At 32.2% G+C, this 22,737-nt stretch overlaps 1 protein-coding gene across 2 annotated transcripts; it reads left to right on the forward strand.

Moving 5' to 3' along the window:
• Window positions 1-281: 281 nt before the first annotated feature.
• On the forward strand, window positions 282-22,516 carry LOC120768124 (CD63 antigen). 2 transcript variants are annotated; one of them, XM_040094676.1, is made up of 5 exons: window positions 282-417; window positions 17,448-17,547; window positions 21,537-21,905; window positions 21,976-22,203; window positions 22,298-22,516. In XM_040094676.1, exons 2-5 carry the CDS (start codon window positions 17,479-17,481, stop codon window positions 22,373-22,375), a joined length of 744 nt encoding a protein of 247 aa, XP_039950610.1. In that variant the 5' UTR covers window positions 282-417; window positions 17,448-17,478; the 3' UTR covers window positions 22,376-22,516. The 2 variants fall into 2 exon arrangements, with proteins under 2 accessions (XP_039950610.1, XP_039950611.1); XM_040094677.1 differs by lacking the exon at window positions 282-417 and adding an exon at window positions 17,073-17,091.
• Window positions 22,517-22,737: the final 221 nt, after the last annotated feature.

Consider the following 22,737-nt stretch of genomic DNA (forward strand, 5'->3'; position numbering starts at 1 on the left):
TTTACTAAAGCTTTTCAACAATAATATAAACCATAAAGTCTGGCATACTATATATACACTTATGATTGAATATGGCGCTTTTTTGTTTTAACTGAGCACCATCCTACATATGCGTGTCTGTTATCACCCCACTTGGCTATATATGCGCGTAAATATGCATAGGTGTGTGTTTGTGTGCATGTTACGAGCACTTTCGTGCCACCACCTGCAAATGGGCGCGTGTATATTGACACTTGTACACCTACAATTAGCTTAGCTGAAGTAAAAAATTTACTTTTCAGTTGCGTTTTAGTATTTACGGTTAAAAGGCGCGGAAAAAGTGCTCATTAAATTTATGAAAAAAACATATATTTTATAATATATAGAGCGTGGATAGTTGGCGAAACTTTTAGTATTTGTATTTTAAAGTGAAATAGCGTGAGTAAAGGGAGGAAACGTCTCACTGCTGCAGCGTGTGCTAAATGTGACAAGATATTGTTAATTTTTTTTTTTTTTTTTTTTAACGGAAATTGAAATAGAAAAGGTGCTATGGACAAATAGAAAAAATGTTTATTAAATAATATGCAGATATATGTCATGAATAATTTATAATAATTAATAGAAAAAATTAAATATATGTATATCGTCACCTAAAATGCAAAACAACGTATCACCAAAGCAATCGAAATTGAGTTTTTTATTGTTTACGGTTCTCTACATCATATTATACACGTGTCAAAAAATTTTCAACTTACGCTGTCAGATATAACCACTTTATAACCAATATATAACCATTTTATAACCACTTTATAACCAATATATAACTGCTTTATAACCAATATATAATCATTTTATAACCGTTTTATAACCAATATATAATCATTTTATAACCGTTTTATAACCAAAACTCAATTTTTTCAATATGAGTGGTTTTTGTTACATCGTGTTTCTTTCGCCTGTCAACTTATGAAAAGTGATGTTACGTTATTTTTCATTTAAGGTGTCGATATATTCTATAGACTTGCAGCGAGCGCACTTAAGCCATTTTTTGATACATTTTATACTCATAAAAAGACTCTAAATTAAAGAAATGTGAACTATTAAAAATTTGTTGTGATTTACTTGTGACTTTTATGTAAAAACTTAAAAAAAATTATAAATTTCATCAACCAACTGTGTATTGTACAAACATTTTTATAAAATACACCTGCAATATAACCTACAATTATTATATTTATGAGGCACGGCCGCGCGCGGAATTTCGAAATCAATTTCTTTTTTGCACATTTCATTAGTTTAATATATATGTACATATATTATTTCGTTCGTTTAATACACTAAAGTTTTAAACGAATATTTTTCATATTTTTAGAGTTACAACTTTCTAAAGTGAAGCCGCTCAATTCAATCAGCTCAATTAGCTTATCTTTGAAATAGTTTCAAAACTGCATTTTGCAAACCGGCTCGAAGACAAAATATCCGATCGCTTTCAGAGTTTTCTACTTTCTAGTTCTTCGGTTGTCATCTAATTTTGATGAATATTATATTAAGTTTGGCACGAAGCTTGAAACGCTCAGAACGAAACGTAGGGTACCCTATCAAATACCATATATAAACCATATAAAATACCACATACAATACTCTATAAGTTACCATACCAGCATGCAGCTCGTCGATCAGACTGTCTGTCCATCTGTTCGGTATATACGCGAACTATTCCCTCAGTTTTATACTACAACTTGCCGATTGCTTTAAAATAGGCCTCAGTTTTGGCGATCATCTCTTCATTCGACGAAAAATGCTTCCCAGCGAGTATTTCCTTTGAGATCTTAGAATAGGAAATAATCGCTCGTGAGCAAATCTGGAGAATACAGTGGATGCAAAAGCAATTCGTAGCCTAATTCATGGATTTTTGATATCGTTTTCACTGACTTGTTGCACGGTGCATTTTGATGAAACAGCAGTTCCTTTTTCTTCACATGCGGCCGTTTTTCGGCGATTTCGTCTTACAAATGAACCAATAACGCTATGCAATAGTCGCTTCTTCATCTTTCTAGATAGTCGGTTATTACATGCGCATCTCAAAATAAAGAAGCCATTACCTTACCAGCCGACTGTTGAGTTTTTCCACGTTTTAGAGCGAGTTCATCGAGCGCAGTCCACTAGAATGACTGTCGATTGGACTTTGGTGTGAAATAATGTAGCCATGTTTCATTCATTGTAACAAATAAATCCAAAAATTTGGATTTATTACTATGCTTGAACATCTCCAAACACTGCTCCGAATCATCAACACGTCATTGTCGTTGGCCAAAAGTGAGCTCGCGCGGCACCCATTTTCTACAGAGCTTTCTCATACCCTAATATTCGTGAATGATATGAAGTACACTTTGAGTTGATACCTTTATAGTACCTGCTATTTCGAATAATTTCTCTTTAAGGTCAACAAAAATGATTTTGTGGACTTTGTTGCTGTTTTCATCAGAGCCAACCTCTTTGGGGGTCTACAGTGTGCACCATTTACTGTGCTCATTTCACCACGTCTTAGCTTACCAATCTTTGATGGTTGATTTTCCATGGACAGTGACCGAAAACTGTATGGCGGCGTCACATACATATGTGCCAGTCCGGGGTCTTTTCAATTGATGATTATATGATATGGATCTGTAATTTTCTCACCCAAAAGCTGCACATTTGTCGGAACCGTAGATATCGGACCAGCTGCGGAGCTAGCGGAGTAGCTGTCATACAAACTGAACAATCAGAATCATACCCTTTTAGGGAAAACTTTTTCATTAGAGGAGATATCTTCACAAAATTGAGCATTGGTTGTTGCCTAAGGCAGTGCAAGCTACAATCTGAAAATACTAACGAAATTATTCATATCGGCTTACCATGGCATATTCTTAGCTGCCATACAAACTTATATCAATATCCACAAATGTTCAAAATAATTATTTTTTGGAATATTTTATATCTGTGAAGGCTAAATAGCTTCGGTTCAACCGAAGTTTTGTTTTTTTTTTTTTGTTTTTGAATCAACCTTACCGTGTCCCTCAATTTTATTGCTACTTAGTTAGCCGGTTACACACAAATTATCAGCTTAATGCCTTACAAAAGTATTCTCAATCAGCAAAATATTAAATTTCCAATACCGTTACGCCTCTACCCAATAGTGTGCCATGTAACACACAATCAGACCTTGTAGCGTAGCGTACAATATTATGAAATTCAGTATACGTGTGCCCAAATAAATAATGTTTTAAATGTGTTATCTCAGAAGTATTAGGTCTTTAATAATATTATGAAATTTGAAAGTTTTTAGATAACAAAATATTAAAACATACTCACGGTTGCCAATGAGAAGTTTTCGCGGCGTAAAGTTATATCAATGACTAAATATTTTAGATGTTTGAGGTAATCAAACAAAATTGTTTGTCAACTTTTTTGCTTAGAGCTAGAGATAAAAATAGCGACAGTAGTTATCACGCTACTTAAGTTATCACTTCTGTTTCAATTATAGTGACTTTGCATGGATTATTATAATCCCTACAAACACTCATTCATTATAATCATGAGCATGCAGAGGGTAATTGAGTTTCTTTAGTAAAAAAAGCGCATAAAGTGTATTTTTTATAAACTTTAAACAAAATTAAACTCAATTTTTGTAATGAAAACAATTAAATCGACACCATAAGCAACCAGAATATGCCTACTCTATGCCAGCTGTTCGTTCAATTGCCAACTCTCCAATGTTTGTCAAATCAAAGGCAGCTATCATGAGAAGGATTTAGTTGCAATTATAAGCTCACATAACAGCTACATTGAAAAGTCTCCGGCTTGACATATGTATATGTAGACGCTACTATCATTAAATCCATATGTTTCTTAGTGAGCCCTAGCCTTCAAAAGGCGCGGATATTAATTTGATGGCTTTCGTTTCATTAGTTTGTGAATTATATCATTTTGAGTGAAACAAATTTTGTTATTGTGAAAAAATAGATAAAAAGGAATCTCACGCCTTGATAAAATATTGCTGTTTGATGGGGAAAAGTACCTTTGAAGCAAAAACTTGCTTTAATGACGAGTTTCAAGAACTCTCCTTTACTGACGTAGATACCGCGTAAGCGTGTTATAGCCGAGTGAACAACAGCTCGCAAGTCGTTCTTCCTTTTCGCTGGAGAGCCAGGTCTTTCTCCACCTTGTCTTTCCAACGCAGTGGAGGTCTGCCTACTCAAGCGGAAGTAGCAACTGTTGGCAATAGTTACCCTACATTGGATTTCGAGGTTAACATTGTTATTGCGGTCTACGACTTCGAATTTATGACTGTCAGCAGTGACATGGGAGCCTAGTCGCGAGTGCGACGACTGTTTGTTTGATGGCAGGAAATATATCGTCTTGCCCTCGTTCACTACCAGACCTAAATGCTTCGGTTCCTTATCCAATCTGGAGAAAGTAGAACTAACAGCGGGGTTGCTGAGACCAATGATATCAATGTCTTCGGCTCTACACTCTTATAAAGGATGATACCTTCTCTATTTAGTTCTGCAGCTTGAATTATTTTATCCAAGAGTAAATTGAAGAAATCACACGAAAGCGAGTCTGAAATCTCGTTTGGTAACGAAGGTCCTCTCCTATCCTAATGAAGCTTTTGGTATTGCTCAACTTTAGTTCACACAGCGTATTAGTTTGGCGGGGATACTAAATTCAGACATCGCGGCATAAAGGCAGCTCCTTTTTGTGTTGTTAAAAGCAGCTTTGAAATCGACGAAAAGGTGGTGTGTGTCGAATCTCTTTTCACGGGTCTCTTCCAAGGTTTGGCGCATGGTAAATATCTGGTCGCTTGTTGATTCTCCAAGCCTGAAGCCACATTGATAAGGTCCAATGAGTTTGCTGATGGTGGGCTTAAGTCTTCCACACAGTACGCTCTATAGAACCGTATATAAGCTGTTGAGGAGGCTTATCCTACGGGACAGACTGTAGACACTAAAATATACCATTGAGCAGACTGCAGAAGTGTTTCCTCCATAATTTTAGTACGCTCTGAGCATCGGTTAACAGATCGCCTCTCTGGGTTTTAAAAGAATATGCTCCAGTCTTGAAACCTTCTGTTAGTCGCCGCGTCCTACCGTAGAATTTTTGAACATTACCCCTTTCAGCCAGCTTGTCAAGCTCTTCGTACTCACTCATTTCGGCATCTCTCTTTTTTTTTGTCTGCAACTGAGAGGTTGTTCAGGCGTAAGACTTTCCGTGATGAAATACCAAACAACACTGAACAAAAATAAAATGACAGTTTGACACGACTCACGCGTGATCTGTCAAAAAAAGCATATAGAAAAAAGTACCTCTAAGGGGATCACCCGTTATTGAAAAATGGTTCTCTTATTTGCTGTTAGAGTATGTAATGTAGTAAAACTGTCGACAGCACTATTTTTTAGTATTCTTTTGCCGTTAATTTTAAGAGAGTTTTGTTGAAAAAAAGAAACAAAACTCGTATATTATTTCACAACAAAAAATATTTTAGAGTCAACTTTAAGTACATAAATACCGGCTTTAAGAGCAATGTATTATATAATATTTATTAAGAATTAAATTTTTTAATATAGTAGTTTCATGTTGACAGCTGTTCACACAAGGGAGTGACAAGTAAATAAAGAAAACACAAGCAGATGAATTAATTTATTTCAAATCACTTATATTTGTATATAAAAATGTTTATAAATTTACATATGTATGTATATCAATGGAGCAAATACCGCGAACTATTTGCATTGAATATGAATAAAGTCTCTTTATTTCAGAGACTACAATGACAGCCAATGTGTTATTTACCGTAAATCGCAATGTAAAAAGTAAGCGGTTTGTGATTAGTTCAATAATTGTATTTATTAAAAATTTATTTAGTTGCTCGACTATCAGATTGAAAGTATTTTAACTTTAATTAATTGCTTAGATATTCATCAATAACTTTATATTGGAATTTAGTAATCGTGGAAGAGAATTTTGATAGAGTATATTCATCCGAATTCTCTTCCATGGAGATATTTTAACATACACCAGATTCAGCTGTCGTCTTGGGAAACCCTATCTATAAGCCAATTAAACCGTAAATTCCAGGAAACCACTGGGATCTCTAGAAAATAAAAATTTACACTTAAATTCACTAATGTTGACATTTTTGTTGTAGCACATATATACTTATGTGCACTAGGGAGCTTCAGAAAAAATTTTTGAATTTTTTTTCAACTCAAATGTTAGTGATTGACAAACAAAAGAATATGTGATGAGTATTTTTGAGAAACGAAAATTAGTTGGTGAAATTTTAGTTTGAATGAAAAAACTAAAATTCCTATGTTAAATGTACCTAGGAACCTAAAAAAAACAAGTAAGGAAGGGCTAAGTTCGTCACCGAACAATTTATACTCTCGCACGATAAAGTGATAATCGAGATTTCATTACCCGTCATTTACATATTTTTCAAATACCGCATTTGAGTAAAGTTTTATTCCGCTATCATCATTGGTTCCTAATGTATATATTATACAGAGAAGGCATCAGTTGGAATTCAAAATAGCGTTATATTGGACGAGGCGTGGTTGTAAACCGATTTCACCCATATTTCGTACATGTCATCAGGGTATTAAGAGAATATTATGTACCGAATTTCATTGAAATCGGTCTAGTAGTTCCTGAGATATGGTTTTTGGTCCATAAGTGGGCGAGGCCACGCCCATTTTCAATTTTGAAAAAAAGCCTGGGTGCAATTTCTTCCGTAAAATTTAGTGTTTCTGACGTTTTTTGTTAGTCGGTTAACGCACTTTTAGTGATTTTCAACATAACCTTTGTATGGGAGGTGGGCGTGGTTATTATCCGATTTCTTCCATTTTTGAACTGTATATGGAAATGCCTGAAGGAAATGACTCTATAGAGTTTTGTTGACATAGCCATAGTAGTTTCCGAGATATGTACAAAAAACTTAGTAGGGGGCGGGACCACGCACACTTTTCCAAAAAAAATACGTCCAAATATGCCCCTCTCTAATGCGATCCTTTGTGCCAAATTTGACTTCAATATCTTTATTTATGGCTTAGTTATGACACTTTATAGATTTTCGGTTTTCGCCATTTTGTGGGCGTGGCAGTGGGCCGATTTTGCCCATCTTCGAACTTAACCTTCTTATGGAGCCAAGAAATAACGTGTACCAAGTTTCATCATGATATCTCAATTTTTACTCAAGTTACAGCTTGCACGGACGGACGGACAGACGGACGGACGGGACGTGAGACAGACATCCGGATTTCAACTCTACTCGTCACCCTGATCACTTTGGTATATATAACCCTATATCTGACTCTTTTAGTTTTAGGACTTACAAACAACCGTTATGTGAACAAAACTATAATACTCTCCTTAGCAACTTTGTTGCGAGAGTATAAAAATAGCGACCCCTTAGAGTTAAGCTACAGCGCCTGGCTTGAGAGAGGAGTTTTTATTTGTCAATCACTAAGATTTGAAAGGATAAGAGTTAAAAAAAATTTAAAAATTTTTTTTGAAGCACCCTAATGTGCACTATATATATATTTATGAAAAACTTATTAATTAAACCATAGATAATTATATCATTTCACAAACACCTGTGATAAGGCATTAACAATATGTTATCGCAAAAGCTGTGTAAGAGAACATGCCCTACTGTAAAATGGAAAATTGTGTCTAGCACAGAGCAGTCACGAGTGAGAGAGGGACGTAGAGAGATACAGAGAGGGCGGGAGAAAAGGAAATAGAGATAATTGATTGGATGAAGAATAATAAAGTTAAGTTTGCTATAAATTGCAATCAGAAAATTTTTATTGAATTAATCTCATTCATATTTTATAACCTTTCTTTGTTTTTAGCCAATTACTATACATAAAACAATCGATTATTGTTAGCACAAAAGAGAAAAGAACTATGAGTTTGAATTGATTTCATACAAATAAAAATAGCTTACCAATATTTCGTATTCTAGCAAAAAATTACATTACTTATTCATTCTTAGTTATATATGTAGTTTAAGTGTTGGACCTAAAGAAGTTTTTTATAGATGCGGTAACTAGAGAATTAGCATCTGTAAGATTGTAGAAGGCTCTCTTAACTTTCCAATAATCATCTACTTATACAAATCTAAAATTATACAATTCTCTAAAACTCTTAATAAAGTTTTAGTTAGGATTACAGCTTTCAATAAAGAGCGCTAGTAAAAAGTTGCAGAAGTCCAAGCTCTGAATCCAATTTTTCACGGTTTTCAAGCATAAATCGGCCAATACTGCTGCAATTTCTCGTTCGATATTCGTACGAAGTTCATAAATCGTCGCTAGCTTGTTGGCATATACGAGTACTATAAACTTGACGTAGCACCACAGGAAATAGTCTAACACCGTTAAATCGCACGAACGAAGCGTCCAATTAACTGGACCATTTCGTGAGATAACACAACACAACATTTCGGTAATTATACAGGTTTCTATGCACATGGTCCTCCCTTGCTTCCGTTATTCATCCATAAATCTAGAATGGAAGGTGTTTTTTGCTGGAGCATCGTCTTCCATGTCTACATTATGACCTAATCAGCACTTTCGTTGGATTTTTATGCGCTTAACTATATTCGTGTTGCCATAGAGCTCAAACAGTACGTGGTTCCAAAACAGTTCTCTCGAATTTTTCAAGTGCAATCTCATCTCGATTCGCTTATAGTTCATGTTTCTGTACCTCATAATAGGAAGGGAATGTTATGAGACTCATAAAGTGAAGTTTTTGTTCATCTAGAAAGACATCTTTCTCACAATTTCCTACAGATCCCAAAGTAGAACCCATTGGCAGGCGTTATTTTGTCCTTGATCTCCAGGCTTAAATTGTTGGTAGGATTTATGCTGGTTCTAAAACAGACAAGGTCCTTCACTCTTTCAAATTTTTGTTGCCAACAATCACATAGCTCCGATAACGCGAGGATCCTCTTTGTGTGAGGACTGCACATACTTTGACTTGTTCTCGTGTATACATGACCAACTGTCTTAGTTTCCTTTTCTAGGCTGGAAAAGTCTGCGCTGACGCCTCTGTTGGTAAGGCTCATGATATAATTGTCATCTGCGTAACCCAGTAGCATTGCGCTTGTAAAGTTGATAGCCGTCGATCTGTTTGTGAAAGATCTTCTGCACTATCTCTAAATAAATTTGTTTTCTCTCTTTCTTTCTTTTCTATTTATCTACGAAACAACAGAAGTTTAACGGTCACTTTTTCGATTTCCTATTGATTTTGTGAAATACATTTTTTTACACTCTTGTTTATTTTTTATATTGGTTTACGATGATTACAAGTACACCACTGATAACTGAAAATATTCCCGATGTATACGATTGGCTAAATAATAACCATTTCATGGTTTGCCAACTTAACTGGTCGGGCTTTTTGTATGTTCATTAACCGTTATCTTATAATTGAACTATACACCTGTGTAATCATACATATGTACAGGCATTTCTGGGCATTTCATTTTATTAGCGATAAAATACTCTTTCATTATTTATAGCATGCAAACATGAGAGTCTTTTGAGCTTGAGGGACAAATGTTCCTTTTAACACGCAATTCGTTCAACTATTTCCGCTAATTGTGTCCAATATGCCATGCCATATTCTTGTACATATTAGACTTATGACGATTTTAACTTTGTGTTTAAAACCTCATTCCAAAACTATCGTTATATCACTTAGGCCACGTGAGTTCACTTTTTTCAGTTCCTTGAGCGAATTTTGTTTTACTTATATCTTCGACCGACTGAAATGGGTTCCACGGAACTTCAATTTTAGTTCGGGGTAGAAGAAAAAATCACACGGACCCAAATCTGGTGAATACGGTGGTTGATCGATTCTATTTATTGCGTTTTTGACTTAAAATTCGATAAGAAATAAGAAAAAATCAGCTTTATCGGGGCGAATAGACGTGTTTCATACCTAAAATATCCACCACAATCATTCGAACGGACTCGCGACAGATGTCGATTTTCTCTATAACACTTGCCTGGCGATTTTCAAGTAACATATTCTTCATTTTTTTTAATATTTTCATCAATTTAAAATCCAGAACGAGGCATGTCTTCAACGATTTCTCGATCATTTTTGAAGGCTTTGTACCACGAGAAAGCTTGTATTTTCGATAAAACTGAATCACCATTAGCCCTTTACAACATTCGCAATACAAAATTATATCAAATTCTCTTTTCGGTATTTTTATCCATTATAAAAATCGCAACGCCCTACAGGGGTGTACCGACTTAAGCAGCTGCTGTAAACAAACCGGTTGCCAGATCGCGCTCATATTTGGCATAGTTATTAAGGACAGTCCTACAAACTTAGTAAAGTACTTTTGTCTTTTTTGAACTAGCATTTACCTAAGGAATCTAATAAAAACTTCTAGGTTCTTTTTTATCCCCAAGTACGTATAAAAAGCAAAAGTATAATGGGAACAGAGCATAGATACTGGAGCAGTAAAGCATTCATCCCTTTCTCCACCTAAGAGATGAAGAAATATCAGAGTATTTTCAAATTTTTCTTCGATACAAATAAAATTAGGTTTATAGTGTGGAAGAAGTACAAAAAGTAGGGAATCGTTGAGTGAAATTTAGTTTAACCTTACAGAAAACGAGAAAAAACCTTAACTTCGGAGGTGCAATTCTAATAGCATAAAAGGGTATGTAAAGATCTTTATTTTGATAGGTCAGTTTGAATACCCGCTGTATGCTCTAGTGGTCTGATCTGAAATAAGTATTTGAAGCAATCTTCTAGTATTGTTTTTAAAAATAATGTGCGTCAATTATTGTGAAGATATCTCATCTCATTATCAAATAAAACACCTTTCCTTATTAGGATTTGATTTTCAACGGTCAGTTTTTACGGCAGCTATTTCCTAAAGTGGTCTGGTATTGGCGTTTACGACAAATGAATAGCTTCTTGGGGGAACGTGTGTAGAATTTCAGAATGATATATGGAAAACTGAGTGACTAGTTTGCGTATATACAGAAAGGTTGACGAATAGACCGAAGTAACGGAGCTAAATCGACTCAGCTAGTCAGGTTGATCTCTTATATATATACTTAAAGAGCCTCCGACTTTTCCTGCTGTGAGTTAAAAACTTCGGAGCAAATAGTTTAGAGTACAAAATTATTAAAATTGCTTAAGTCGGTTGAGTTTTGATCTTCACTTTCATTAAGCTAAGCATCTACGATAGCATGCGAGAACTTAGCTATTAGCAACTTAATTTTTCATGGGTTATTAATACAATGCACTTAACTGAAAGTTGGGCAACCAAGTATGGTAAAGATTTGTCTATAATAGTTGTTGAAGAGATCCAAACTAAATACCTTCAAATTATTAAAGTGTCTCTAAAAAAACCCAAAATGTTTAATAAACTATATTTTGCTGTCACGACCGCAGTTGCTGATTGTTCAGAATGACGCATATAAATTTTGGTCTCTACATTATTGAAGACTTCAAAAGGGTCTCTCATGAGATGAAATTTTAAGCTATATGGGGAAAACAAAAATTAAACTATTTGTGCCTTCTATTATATGACTGCCAATATACATATTGGTCTCATTTCATGACGTTTAGGTTTATCTAAGATTTAGGCAATCTGATTACAGTTTACATACTTAATAGTACCACACGAATCTATGTAAATACCCTTCACTCCAAGTGATTTACATAGTGTCATAAAAACAGGTGTTCATTCTGACTCACTGCCAATTAGTGATTAAGTATATCTAAAGCACTACAAACAAACAACGAAATATTTGATAGTTTATACAACGTAACAGGTGTGTTACTACCGCAAGGCCAGCGTTCAAATGTGTAACTTCATAAAAAAATTATTTTGGAAAAGAGTTGCCAACTGTTTTAGAAAAAAAAATTAAACACGATCGTATTTTTGAGAAGAGTTGCCAACTTTTTAAAAATTTAATATTTTCAATATTGTTATGAGAAACAAATGAATGCAAAAGGGTATAAAATTGAAATGTTTTCAGAGTATTTGAAATTTATTACATTAGGGGTGTCAAAGGTACAAGCTTTAAAAAACAAATTTAAAATAAAATTGTTTTTGAGAAGAGTTGCCAACTAATAAAAAAGTTTAATATTTTTTATATTGTTATGAAAAACAAATTAATGCAAGGGGTTATCAAACCGAAATGATTTCAGAAAACTTGAAGTTTAAATTATTTTTCGTAAGCGTTGCCAGCTGCTTACAAAATTTAATATTTTTAAATCATTATGAGAAACAATTTACTGCAATATCAGTACAGAACTGAGGGGAAGTTAAGAAGAAGTAATGTTAAAATTGTTTATGAGAAGAGTTGCCAACTGTTTAAGAAAATTTAATGCAATCAAAGTGGTATGATATACAAATTATTACATTAAGACTATCAGAGGTATCGAGATTTAGGAAAAGATGAAAATGAAATTGTTTTTTAGGTGGAGTTGCCAACTTCTAAAAATAATTTTCATTTTTTTTTTTGGCATGAGAGATAAATTAATGCAAAAGGTTATTAAACTGAAATGGTTGCAGAAAACTAGAAGTTTAAATGATTTTTCGTAAGGGTTGCCAACTACTAAAAATTTCGATATTTCTAAAGCGGCATAAAAAACAAGTGAATGCAATCTGAGTATAGAACTGAAGTCGTTATAAAAAAATAATATTATTGTAAGTTTGGAGAAGAGTTGCCAACAGTTGAAGGAAATTGAATGCCATCAAGGTACATACAAATTACATTATACAAATTATTCCATTAGGGCTGTCATGGGTATCGAGATTTAAAAAGAAATTAACACGAAAGTATTTTTGAGAAGAGTTGCCAACTTTTTAAGAATTTAACATTTTCAATATTGTTATGAGAAACAAATGAATGCAAAGGGGTATAAAATTGAAATGTTTTCAGAGAATTTGAAATTTAAATTATCTTTAGCAAGTGTTGCCAACTATTCAAAAATTTAAATATCCTTAAATCCGGCATGAAAAACAATTTACTGCAATATAAGTACAGAACTGAGACGGGTTTAATAAAAATTAATATTAAAATTATTTTTTGAGCAGAGTTGCCAACTTTTTCAACAAATTTAATACAAACAAAGTAGTATGATAGAGAATTTATTACATTATAGCTGTCAAAGGTATAGAGGTTTAAAAAAAAATTTAAAAATTAAATGAGAGGAGTTGCCAACTTTTTAAAAATTGAATGTTTTTTATATTGGTATGAGAAACAAATTTATGCAAATTGAAATTATTTCTGAAAACTTGATGTTTAAATTATTTTCTGGAAGGATTGCCAACTCTTTATATTTTTTATTGGTATGAAAAGCAATTACAATATGAGTACAGAACTGAGGCGGTTTAAGAAAAATTAATATTACATTTTTTTTAAAAAGAGTTGCCAAATGTTTAGGAAAATTTAATGAATTACGCATGTAATGGTAAACAATTTAAAGTTAAAACTAAAAGAAAAAGAAAATTTTAATTTATGTGGGCAGGGTTGCCAATCGTTGCAAATTAGAGTATAATAAAAATTATATGAAAATCTACTTTTTAGAATATGAGTTCCAAATGAAGAGTTTTAAGAGAACACAAAAATATTTTTTTGAAGGGCTTAAGGGCCACTTGTGCACATTTTTTATCTAAAAAAATTGCTGAAAAAATTAAATATTGACAACAAACTAGGTAGGAGCAAGATGGCAACACCAAAATTTAATGAAATAAATTCAGTATGTGATATATTTAAATTTTATTGTGAAATCGAATATACATATGTACTTTGATTTATTTTTATTTAGTTCAACAGTTATAATCAACGTAATAATAATTTTAATGCATTGGAAATTTGGTTGTGAAATATTCTCATTTAGAATTCTCCAATTATGCCAATCATAGTTGAATACATACAATAAATTTTTCGAGAGAGAGAATACATGTCTGTCATGTCTGTCATGCATCTACATGTCTCTCTATATAATAATAAATATAAATATGTACCAGTATGTGTGCGATTTAATGATTTTTATCGATTTCCGTGCTTTAAATGTATTAGCAGTTGTTACACAGTGGACTGTGCCCACCTGCCATGCTTCTGAATAATTAAATACCCAATTGTGGTTAATTTTGCTTTCATTTCAAATGCATTTGGCTTCAACCGTTCTGATAGTAAGGCCTTCAAGGCTGGTTAAAGAATGTGTAACATTACCATTATCGGTATCGAGATCTTGAGAGGTGCTCCCTCTCTCTTCATACGTTCTAGTACCGAATAGCTGGATTTCATGGGACCTTAACCAATGCGCGACTATCACCAGTTTTTGCACTATAGCAAACCTAAATGTTTATCGCAAGAGTTTTAGTAAGGTCTTCGCCCTCAATAAGACCAGCCTTTCCCTAACTGTACTCTCGGCAGCAAGGAGGAGTGGAGTGATTCCACGCTTGACCTACTACTGACAACACTATCCAGTGGTACACTGGCGGCTCGAAAACACCGGAAAGCATTGAAGCAGGCATTGCGTGATCGCATATCAATCTGTCCATGCCGGTAGGATATTTTCTGAGCATCTATAAAGCAGAAGTCTTTGCTATAAGTCAGCGTGCAAAAATCAATCTCCACCGCATCTATCGCAATCAGCGAATCGGTATGCTTAGTAATAGTCAAGCAGCACTAAAACCGATCTCAGCTTATAAAGTCAAATCGCTTTTATTGGAGGAGTGTATGGGAAGGTTGAACCGCCTATCAGTTTGAAACAATGTACTCCTGTGTCGGGGCATAAAGAGGTAGCCGAAAATGATCTGGCCGATGAACTAGCCGGCTGGGGCCAGAACCGTGCTTTGTAGTGGAGTCTTACACTATAAAAGAGTTGCTCCACACGGAAGAGAGAGTGGGAAGAGAACGGCACTGGCAACAGGCAGCAGGAATATACACGTCAAGCTTCTACTGGGGGGATTAAAGATATGATCAATCTCCACCAAGACAACGTCCGCCTCCTTGTCGCGCTCTATACAAAGCACTGCAAGGTCAGAAAACATTTATCTAACATGGGCGTAGTCTCTTACTCAAACTGCCGGTTTTGCGACAAGGAGAAGGAAACTCCAGAACACCTAATTCTAGATTGCCCAGCAAATTATAGAAGTAGGCTCAAGACCCTATAGATGATAAAGGAGAGGGTACAATAGACCATAGGTCGCAATGCAAAGCTTCAATTATTTTCTACATATATGTATATGGGTACCACTTCACAACTAAATCGCAGATAACTGCGCTGCGCGCTGTCAATGGAATTGGAACGGCTCAGAGTCTCATTCTCTTCATACGATCCAGCATTAGTTTAGGCTTGACCTGCTTTGGCCTAGCATTAGCTTTTTTTTCTTACAATGAAAGTGGGCTTCTGCCATAGTTGAAAGGTGACAATTTTCTGACTGCAGTGTAGACTTTTGGTAGGCTAATAATACAATATATTTTTAACAGAGAAACCAATTTACAGATTATTTTATCAAAATATTACATATTATTAGAAATATCTGCTTCCATTAGCCACAATTTGGCTTCAGTTGAGCTTAATGATAATATGAGTGTCAGCTGAGATTTCGAAAATCACTGCAAGAGAGTCAAGTAAATTTCTTTGAGAGAGAATTAGAGGGAAGAAAAGACGCAGAGAAATGTATAGATGTATGACAGATGATTTTCAGAAATCTTAGTTTTAAGCTACTTAATAACGTTAAGAGGTTATATACAATTGAAAGTCTGGTAAAACAAACTTTTTTGTGGATTTTTTAAGAGGCATTTTTATTTAATAAATTCTAAAAAAAAATAATAGAAATCGATGGAATTTAATGCAGTCGATCTGCAGGAGGATCTTCGAAAAAAGACGTTTGGCGGTGATAAAGATGTTGCTGCTTAAAAATGTTTCAAATTCAAAAAGCAAAAAAGGTAATAAACGCAGGGCTAATCGAAATTTTCACCTCTAACAAAATGCCTGTCAAAACCCCCCTTAATCAAAGATTTTAATTCAAAGTCAGTAGAATTCACGAAGTAATATCGATATAAAAAATATTTTGGAAGGAAACCCCTAAACCCCTTGCCAGTTGATATCCTTAGTGTGCATGCTATCTCGAACACCTTCCAAAATTATTTTGGACTTTTATGCTGTTTTCGTCGGCAATAACCTCTTTTGGGTGTCCACTACTCATTCCACCTCGTCTATACTTAGCATAGCAATACATGATGGTTGATTTTCCTGGATCAGTGGATTTTTTCCCGTCAAAAACAGTATTTTTTCAACACGCGAAATTCCTTTTTATAAATTTTTTACACAATAACAAAAGTTGCTTCACGCATAGACCTGTTTTTGACCTTTGCGATACCATATGGTGTTCAGTTTCTAGATCCAACAGAAGCAGTCATGCTTAAGGATGCCTGCGCTTGACGGGAATTTTAAGAGACTCAGCGGCCTGACTATCGATACCTCCTCCAATATATGATACCAAGGGGATCCCAGATGCCTACAGCATTAGGACTAACTATGGATTAAGTTCTGGTGACGCCATCTATGTGTCAGGCCGGTGGCATTTCAATTGAAGACATGTTTCTTCTAATTAAGAGGTAATAATAACCAATTCGGAATTTTTACTTAAGCCTTTTGGTATTTCACAACAATTTTAGTAATGATCAATACTATCTAATGGTTTACAATGGCTATAGTTTTTTAGCTAGGACCGTGTGGCGTTTTACCACAATTTTAAGTTCTGCGAAGTCTTCATAAATATATATTTTTTATTATTTACATGCAATATTTGCAGAATGCAGTTTTATGACACCATACTATCTAATCGACAAGCTGATAATCAGTCTACAAATCCTTGACCATATGAACAGCACTGAAAAAATGCCAAAACAATGCAACCATGGCAATAAACCGTTAAATGATACCACAGATAGTAATAATACCTGTGGATGGTTTCAAAACTCACTTTATTTTGTCCATAAACCAAAATCACACGTGTGAAGGTAGGAGTGAGAGCGCTGCAGTGAAAGAGTGAGCGCGCAGTGAGTGAGTGTAAGAGTAAGCGCACGAGCACAGTGGTGCAGGATAGTAGCTATCATTATTGATTGCAGATATTGAGCGTTTATAAAATGTATTCTTACCATCGAACAACGATAAGTATTTATGGCAAATAAATTACTTTTGCTTTGTTTGAAGATTATAAAAAATTGTTTTTATATAGATTGATAAGCGAAATTCGACTTAAATGAACTTCAGCGAAATATTGTATTGTTAGTATTTGATAATAAGTCGGTGCAAGTTGAATAAACGAAATTTAGCACACGCGTCAGCACGAAAGTGACGAAATAAATAACAAATAATAATAATTGCAAATTTATAAAAAAAAACTTTATTTTAATATATTTTAGTTAAAGAAAAGTTGCGATATAACACGGCAAAATGTCATTACTGACGGGTAGCGCGAATACTATCAAGTATGTGCTCTTTGGATTCAATTTGATATTCTTGGTAAGTTTGAAAAAAAATTATAATAAAAAAAATTTTAAATTTTTGTTTTTTTTCCAACTGATGAAATTTAACTGCGCATTAATTGGTTTGCTTAATACTGTTCGTGCGCAATAATTAACTATTTATTATTTGTATTACAAACATCTGGCTCATAAAATGTCGTTTAAAGTAAAAAAAAACAAACAAAAAAAAAAATATTGTTAAAGAGATCCAAATTTCTACTCTTGTTTATAGGAATATATGAAGAGCTTTGAAATTTTTTGTGTTTAAATTCTATTGAAAATCATTTTTCAGAGAAAAAACTAGAAAAAAAAAATAATTATAATATTGTTAATCGTCAACACTCTTGTAAACTTAATTTGGTTAATTTTTTTCTTAATTGACTTATTATTATTAAAAGAAATTTTTAAATTTTGATTTATTAAATTTGACTTTTGTTGAACTTGTTCGATTTATTTAAATTTTCTTTTTTTTTATTTAATTTAATTTAATTTAATCTAATGAAATTTAATTTTATTTCAACTTTTTTATTAATTTATTTCATTTTATTTTATTTTATTCAATTTTATTTTATTTTAGCAACATTTATATATTCTAAATTTTTCAATAAATGAGTGAATAAAATTTATTATTTTTAAAATAATAATATCTTATTGTCAAAAATAAGAACTCCTCTTTTCACAAATTTTTTTTTCTTAATTGACTTATTATTATTAAAAGAAAATTTGAAATTTTGATTTATTAACTTTGACTTTGTTCGATTCTATTAAATTTTATTTTTTATTTTTTTTTTTAATTTATTTTATTTTAATTTAATTCAATATGTTTTTAATTTAATTTATTTTAATTTAATTTGATTTAATTTAATTTAATTTAATTTAATTTAATTTAATTTAATTTAATTTAATTTAATTTAATTTAATTTAATTTAATTTAATTTAATTAATTTAGTTTAATTTAATTTAATTCAATTTAATTTTATTTTATTTAATTTTATTATTTTTATTTTAATTTTACTTTATTTTATTTTATTTCTTTTCATTTTATTCTATTTAATTTAATTATAATGTGGTTTTTTATTTCATTTTTTGGTTTAATCTAATTTTATTGTTTAATTTTATTTTATTATTGATTTTATTCTCCAAAAATATGAGTCGCCTGTAATAACCATTCATATTACTCATACGCCATGCCCTACTGCCCAAACTCGCAGGGGTATATCCCCTACGTGTTTTATTGGTTGAAGGCTCTTTCCGTTAATCTTTATAACGGTTTAGTAATTTTTCAAACAAGATTCTTATAGAGTAACTATTAAAGCTTAATGACTCATACGACTTGGCCCTCAAAGCATATTTCGTCATTGAAAAAAAGCACAAATCAAATTATGTTGTTGCATATGTGCCCAACATGTTTTTCGGGCAAAGTCCACAAAATGGTGTTTATGCTTGCAAGCAGGTGTGAAGTAACATATACGACCTAATGGTTCCAAGAATTAATCAGTTTATCGTTATATATATGAATATATGTTCACTTGATAGCTTATCACATTGACTCCTATCAGGAATAAAAAAGGTAAAGTCAGCATTATTGAATACGAGATAAAATGTTGCCAGCTAAACTACAAGCAGTAAATATTATTGGTAGAGGATTATTTGTTTGTTTTTTTAGCAAGCTAACTGTGATATTTTTAATAATGAACGCCGACTTTTATTTTCAAATATGAAAAATTTTGTTATATAAAATGTTAGTAGATTTTTGCGCAGTTTCACGATGAATAGGAATTTGAAAATACTCTAGAGTTGCTACCACAAAAAAAAACTAAATTTAATAAAATTAATTTTAAAATTAAATGTTATGATTTTTTTAAATATCGGAATTTCTAAATTCTCACAACAATTGTGTGAAACACTTAGAGTTGCCAGCTCAAAAAGAAAAGTTTTATTTAAATTTTACAAATTCTTTCAATTAATAAATACCAGAATTACTAAACTTTATGTGAATTGTAAAAAAAGTTATTTATATGATTTTATGACGTAGGATTGTCACCACAATTTTTTTACACAAAATAATATTACGTAACAATTATTTATATTTAAATTTTATGTGTCCTTACGCTTAATAAATATTATAATTTTTAAGTGCTTTATAACATAAATGTACATACATATGTACATGTGGAAACCATTTCAACGCATAAGTTTACCACCACATTTTTATTTTAAATTTGAATTTCATGACTGGTTTTGATTGATAAATATCTGAGTTTCTAAGTAAATTACAAAAAGAGTGTATAAAAATAATTATCAAGTAGAGTTGCCATACCACAAAAAAATTATTTGACTTAAAATATTAAGAATTAGTTCGATTGGTATAAATCGTATTTTCTAACATAACTATAAAAGAACATTTAAAAAATATATGTCATCAAGTAGAGTTGCCAAGAAAAAATAAATAAATTAAAAAAAATAAATTGACAAATATTAGGACTTCTACGAGTACGTTCTCGTAAGTACATTAAAATTAATACATGTAAATATATATATTTAATGTGTAGGGTTGCCATCACAAACAAATTATTGAATTAAAATATTATAAATTAGTTCGGTTGTTATAAATCTACATTTCTAACTTAACTATAAAAGAATGTGTAAAAAATATATTTTATCAAGTAGGGTTGCCAACCAAAATAAATTATATGTAAATTTTATGTGTCCTCTCGACTGATAAATAGCAAAATTTCTAATTGCATTGAAATAAATATGTGCTAAAACTTTAAATGCGTAGGGTTGCCACCAAAAAAATGATTATTTTAATTTAAAAATTATTTCGATTGATAAATATCAGAATTCTTAAGCAATATAGTATACGTATGAAACTATTTTAACATGTAGGGTTGCCACAGCAAAAATGTATGAAATTTATTGTATCGGGTTGCCAAATAAAAATAGATTAATATACATTTTATGAATTCTATTGACTAATAAATACAAAAAATAACTTTGTGTCAAAACGCTTTTAACTTATAAGTCAGTTAAGTTTAAATTGAATTTCCATGAATTCGATTAACTAATAAATATAAGAATTTAAAATTAAAAATAAATGTGTGTCAAAACTATTTCAAAGCATAGAGCTGCCACCACAAAAATAATTTTATTTTAATTTTACGATTTTTTTCGATTGTAGTATCAAAATTTCTTATTTCAAAGTAAAAGGAGCCTTAGTAAGTATGTGTAAAAAATATGGCATCATGTAGTGTTGCCAACTAAATATATTATATAAAATATTCTAAAATAAAATTATAAATAACAGTATTTTGAAACAAATTTTCTGATTTTAAATACTTTTTTACCTATTCGTAATATGAAAATATTTTATTCCAAGGTTGCCAACTTGTTTTTAAGCAAATCTAATAATAATGGATAGAACGTAGTACGACATTGTCACATATTTGAGTTAAATTTGGCATATTCTAATAGAATCTAAAGTGACTTTATTATGTTTATGCTTCAAATATATTCCAAAAATATTTTTAAAAAAAAAAAAATTTTAATTAAAAAAATTTTATAAAAGGGATTAATTTTAAAAAAATATTTACAAGTATTCAAAAATGTTTTTTCCATTTAAAAGTAAAGAAATAAAATACATTTTCTTTTTTACTTTTTTAAAATGGAAAATTTTATGACTCAAATATATTTCAAAAATATTTGTTAGAAAATTAAAAAAAAAAAAAATTTAGTTTTAAATATATTTAAAAGTATTCAAAATTTTTTTTTTCCACTTTTAAAATTTTTACTTTCCTATTCCTATTTTTTATAAGGAAAATAAAATTTTTTTTTGTCCCACCTTAACACATGTGTCTATTATAAGTATTTTCCCTCTGCTACTTTTTCCTGTATTATTTACATGTTATTTGTATGGAAAATAAAAAAAAAAAATTTCCCACCCTAACATACGCATATTATAAACGCTTTTACTCAACTTCTTTTCAGATCACTGGCATCATATTGATTGCTGTCGGTATTGGTGTAGCAGCCGTTTTCCATGGTTATGCAACAGTGCTTGCCGATAATTTCTTCTCAATACCGACTTTCCTGATCGTCATTGGCGTCTTCGTCATATTCATTTCATTCTTCGGCTGTTGGGGCGCACTCAAAGAGAACTATCTCCTAACGCTGATATTCGCCATTTTGCTCGGCTTCATCTTCATACTGGAATTGGCAGCCGGCATTAGTGGTTATGTCTTGCGTTCCGATGCGTCAGACCTAATCAAAAATAGTCTAGATGGTGCACTTAAAGAATATAATACAAAAAATGAGAATGATCCTTACACAATTATTTGGGATTATGTGCAAAATAATGTAAATATTTTCTCTACTTTACTGCACAAATTAAGCAATTAAAAATGCAATTTATGTATGATAATTTCAGTTCGATTGCTGTGGTGTGGAGAGCTACAAGGACTGGACGCAATTCGATGGCAAATTGCCGCTTTCATGCTGTGACATTCCCGTTGGCGTTGTTGGCGAATACAGTTGTTCTAACAGCACGGAAAGCACCAAGCGTCATGAGGATGGTTGCTTGACGACATTTTCGAATTTCATAGAAGCACATGCCGTCAGTTTGGGCGCCTGTGGCATTGTGTTGGCCATCATTCAGGTTAGTTGTTGCTTGGCACATGATAATAATAGAATAATTAAAACTTATAACCCAAAAAATATGTTTATTTCATTGTTTCCATTTTATATTGCAGTTCTTCGGCGTCTTGTTCGCCTGCTATATCGCACGTGAGATAAAAATCCGTAATGGCATAACCGGTATCATGGGATGAATTCGTCAAATCGACAGCTGGGTAGTGTTAATCCACTACACTACGTGTTAAAATAGTGATGTCTTACCTAAAATAATTTCGTTTATAAATTAACCATTTCATATACGCATATACTATATAGCGCTTATGTATTTAAGTAAACTTGCATTTTGCTTTGCTTTAAGTTCTTGGCTAAAGAAATGTATTTGGTATTCTTTTAAAAAAGGTCTCAAAATTACACCAAAAAAAGCTTGGATGGTTTTATTTACTAGATGATTGAAAATCCCGGAGGCATGGAGATAAGTGCTGGACATCACCCTGAGTAACGAACTCATGGCAGGACTGATCTCACAGTGGAGGGTGTTATCAGAACCTTGAATGTC

This window comes from Bactrocera tryoni, chromosome 2 (assembly GCF_016617805.1).
Source record: "Bactrocera tryoni isolate S06 chromosome 2, CSIRO_BtryS06_freeze2, whole genome shotgun sequence".
Lineage (NCBI taxonomy): Eukaryota > Metazoa > Arthropoda > Insecta > Diptera > Tephritidae > Bactrocera > Bactrocera tryoni.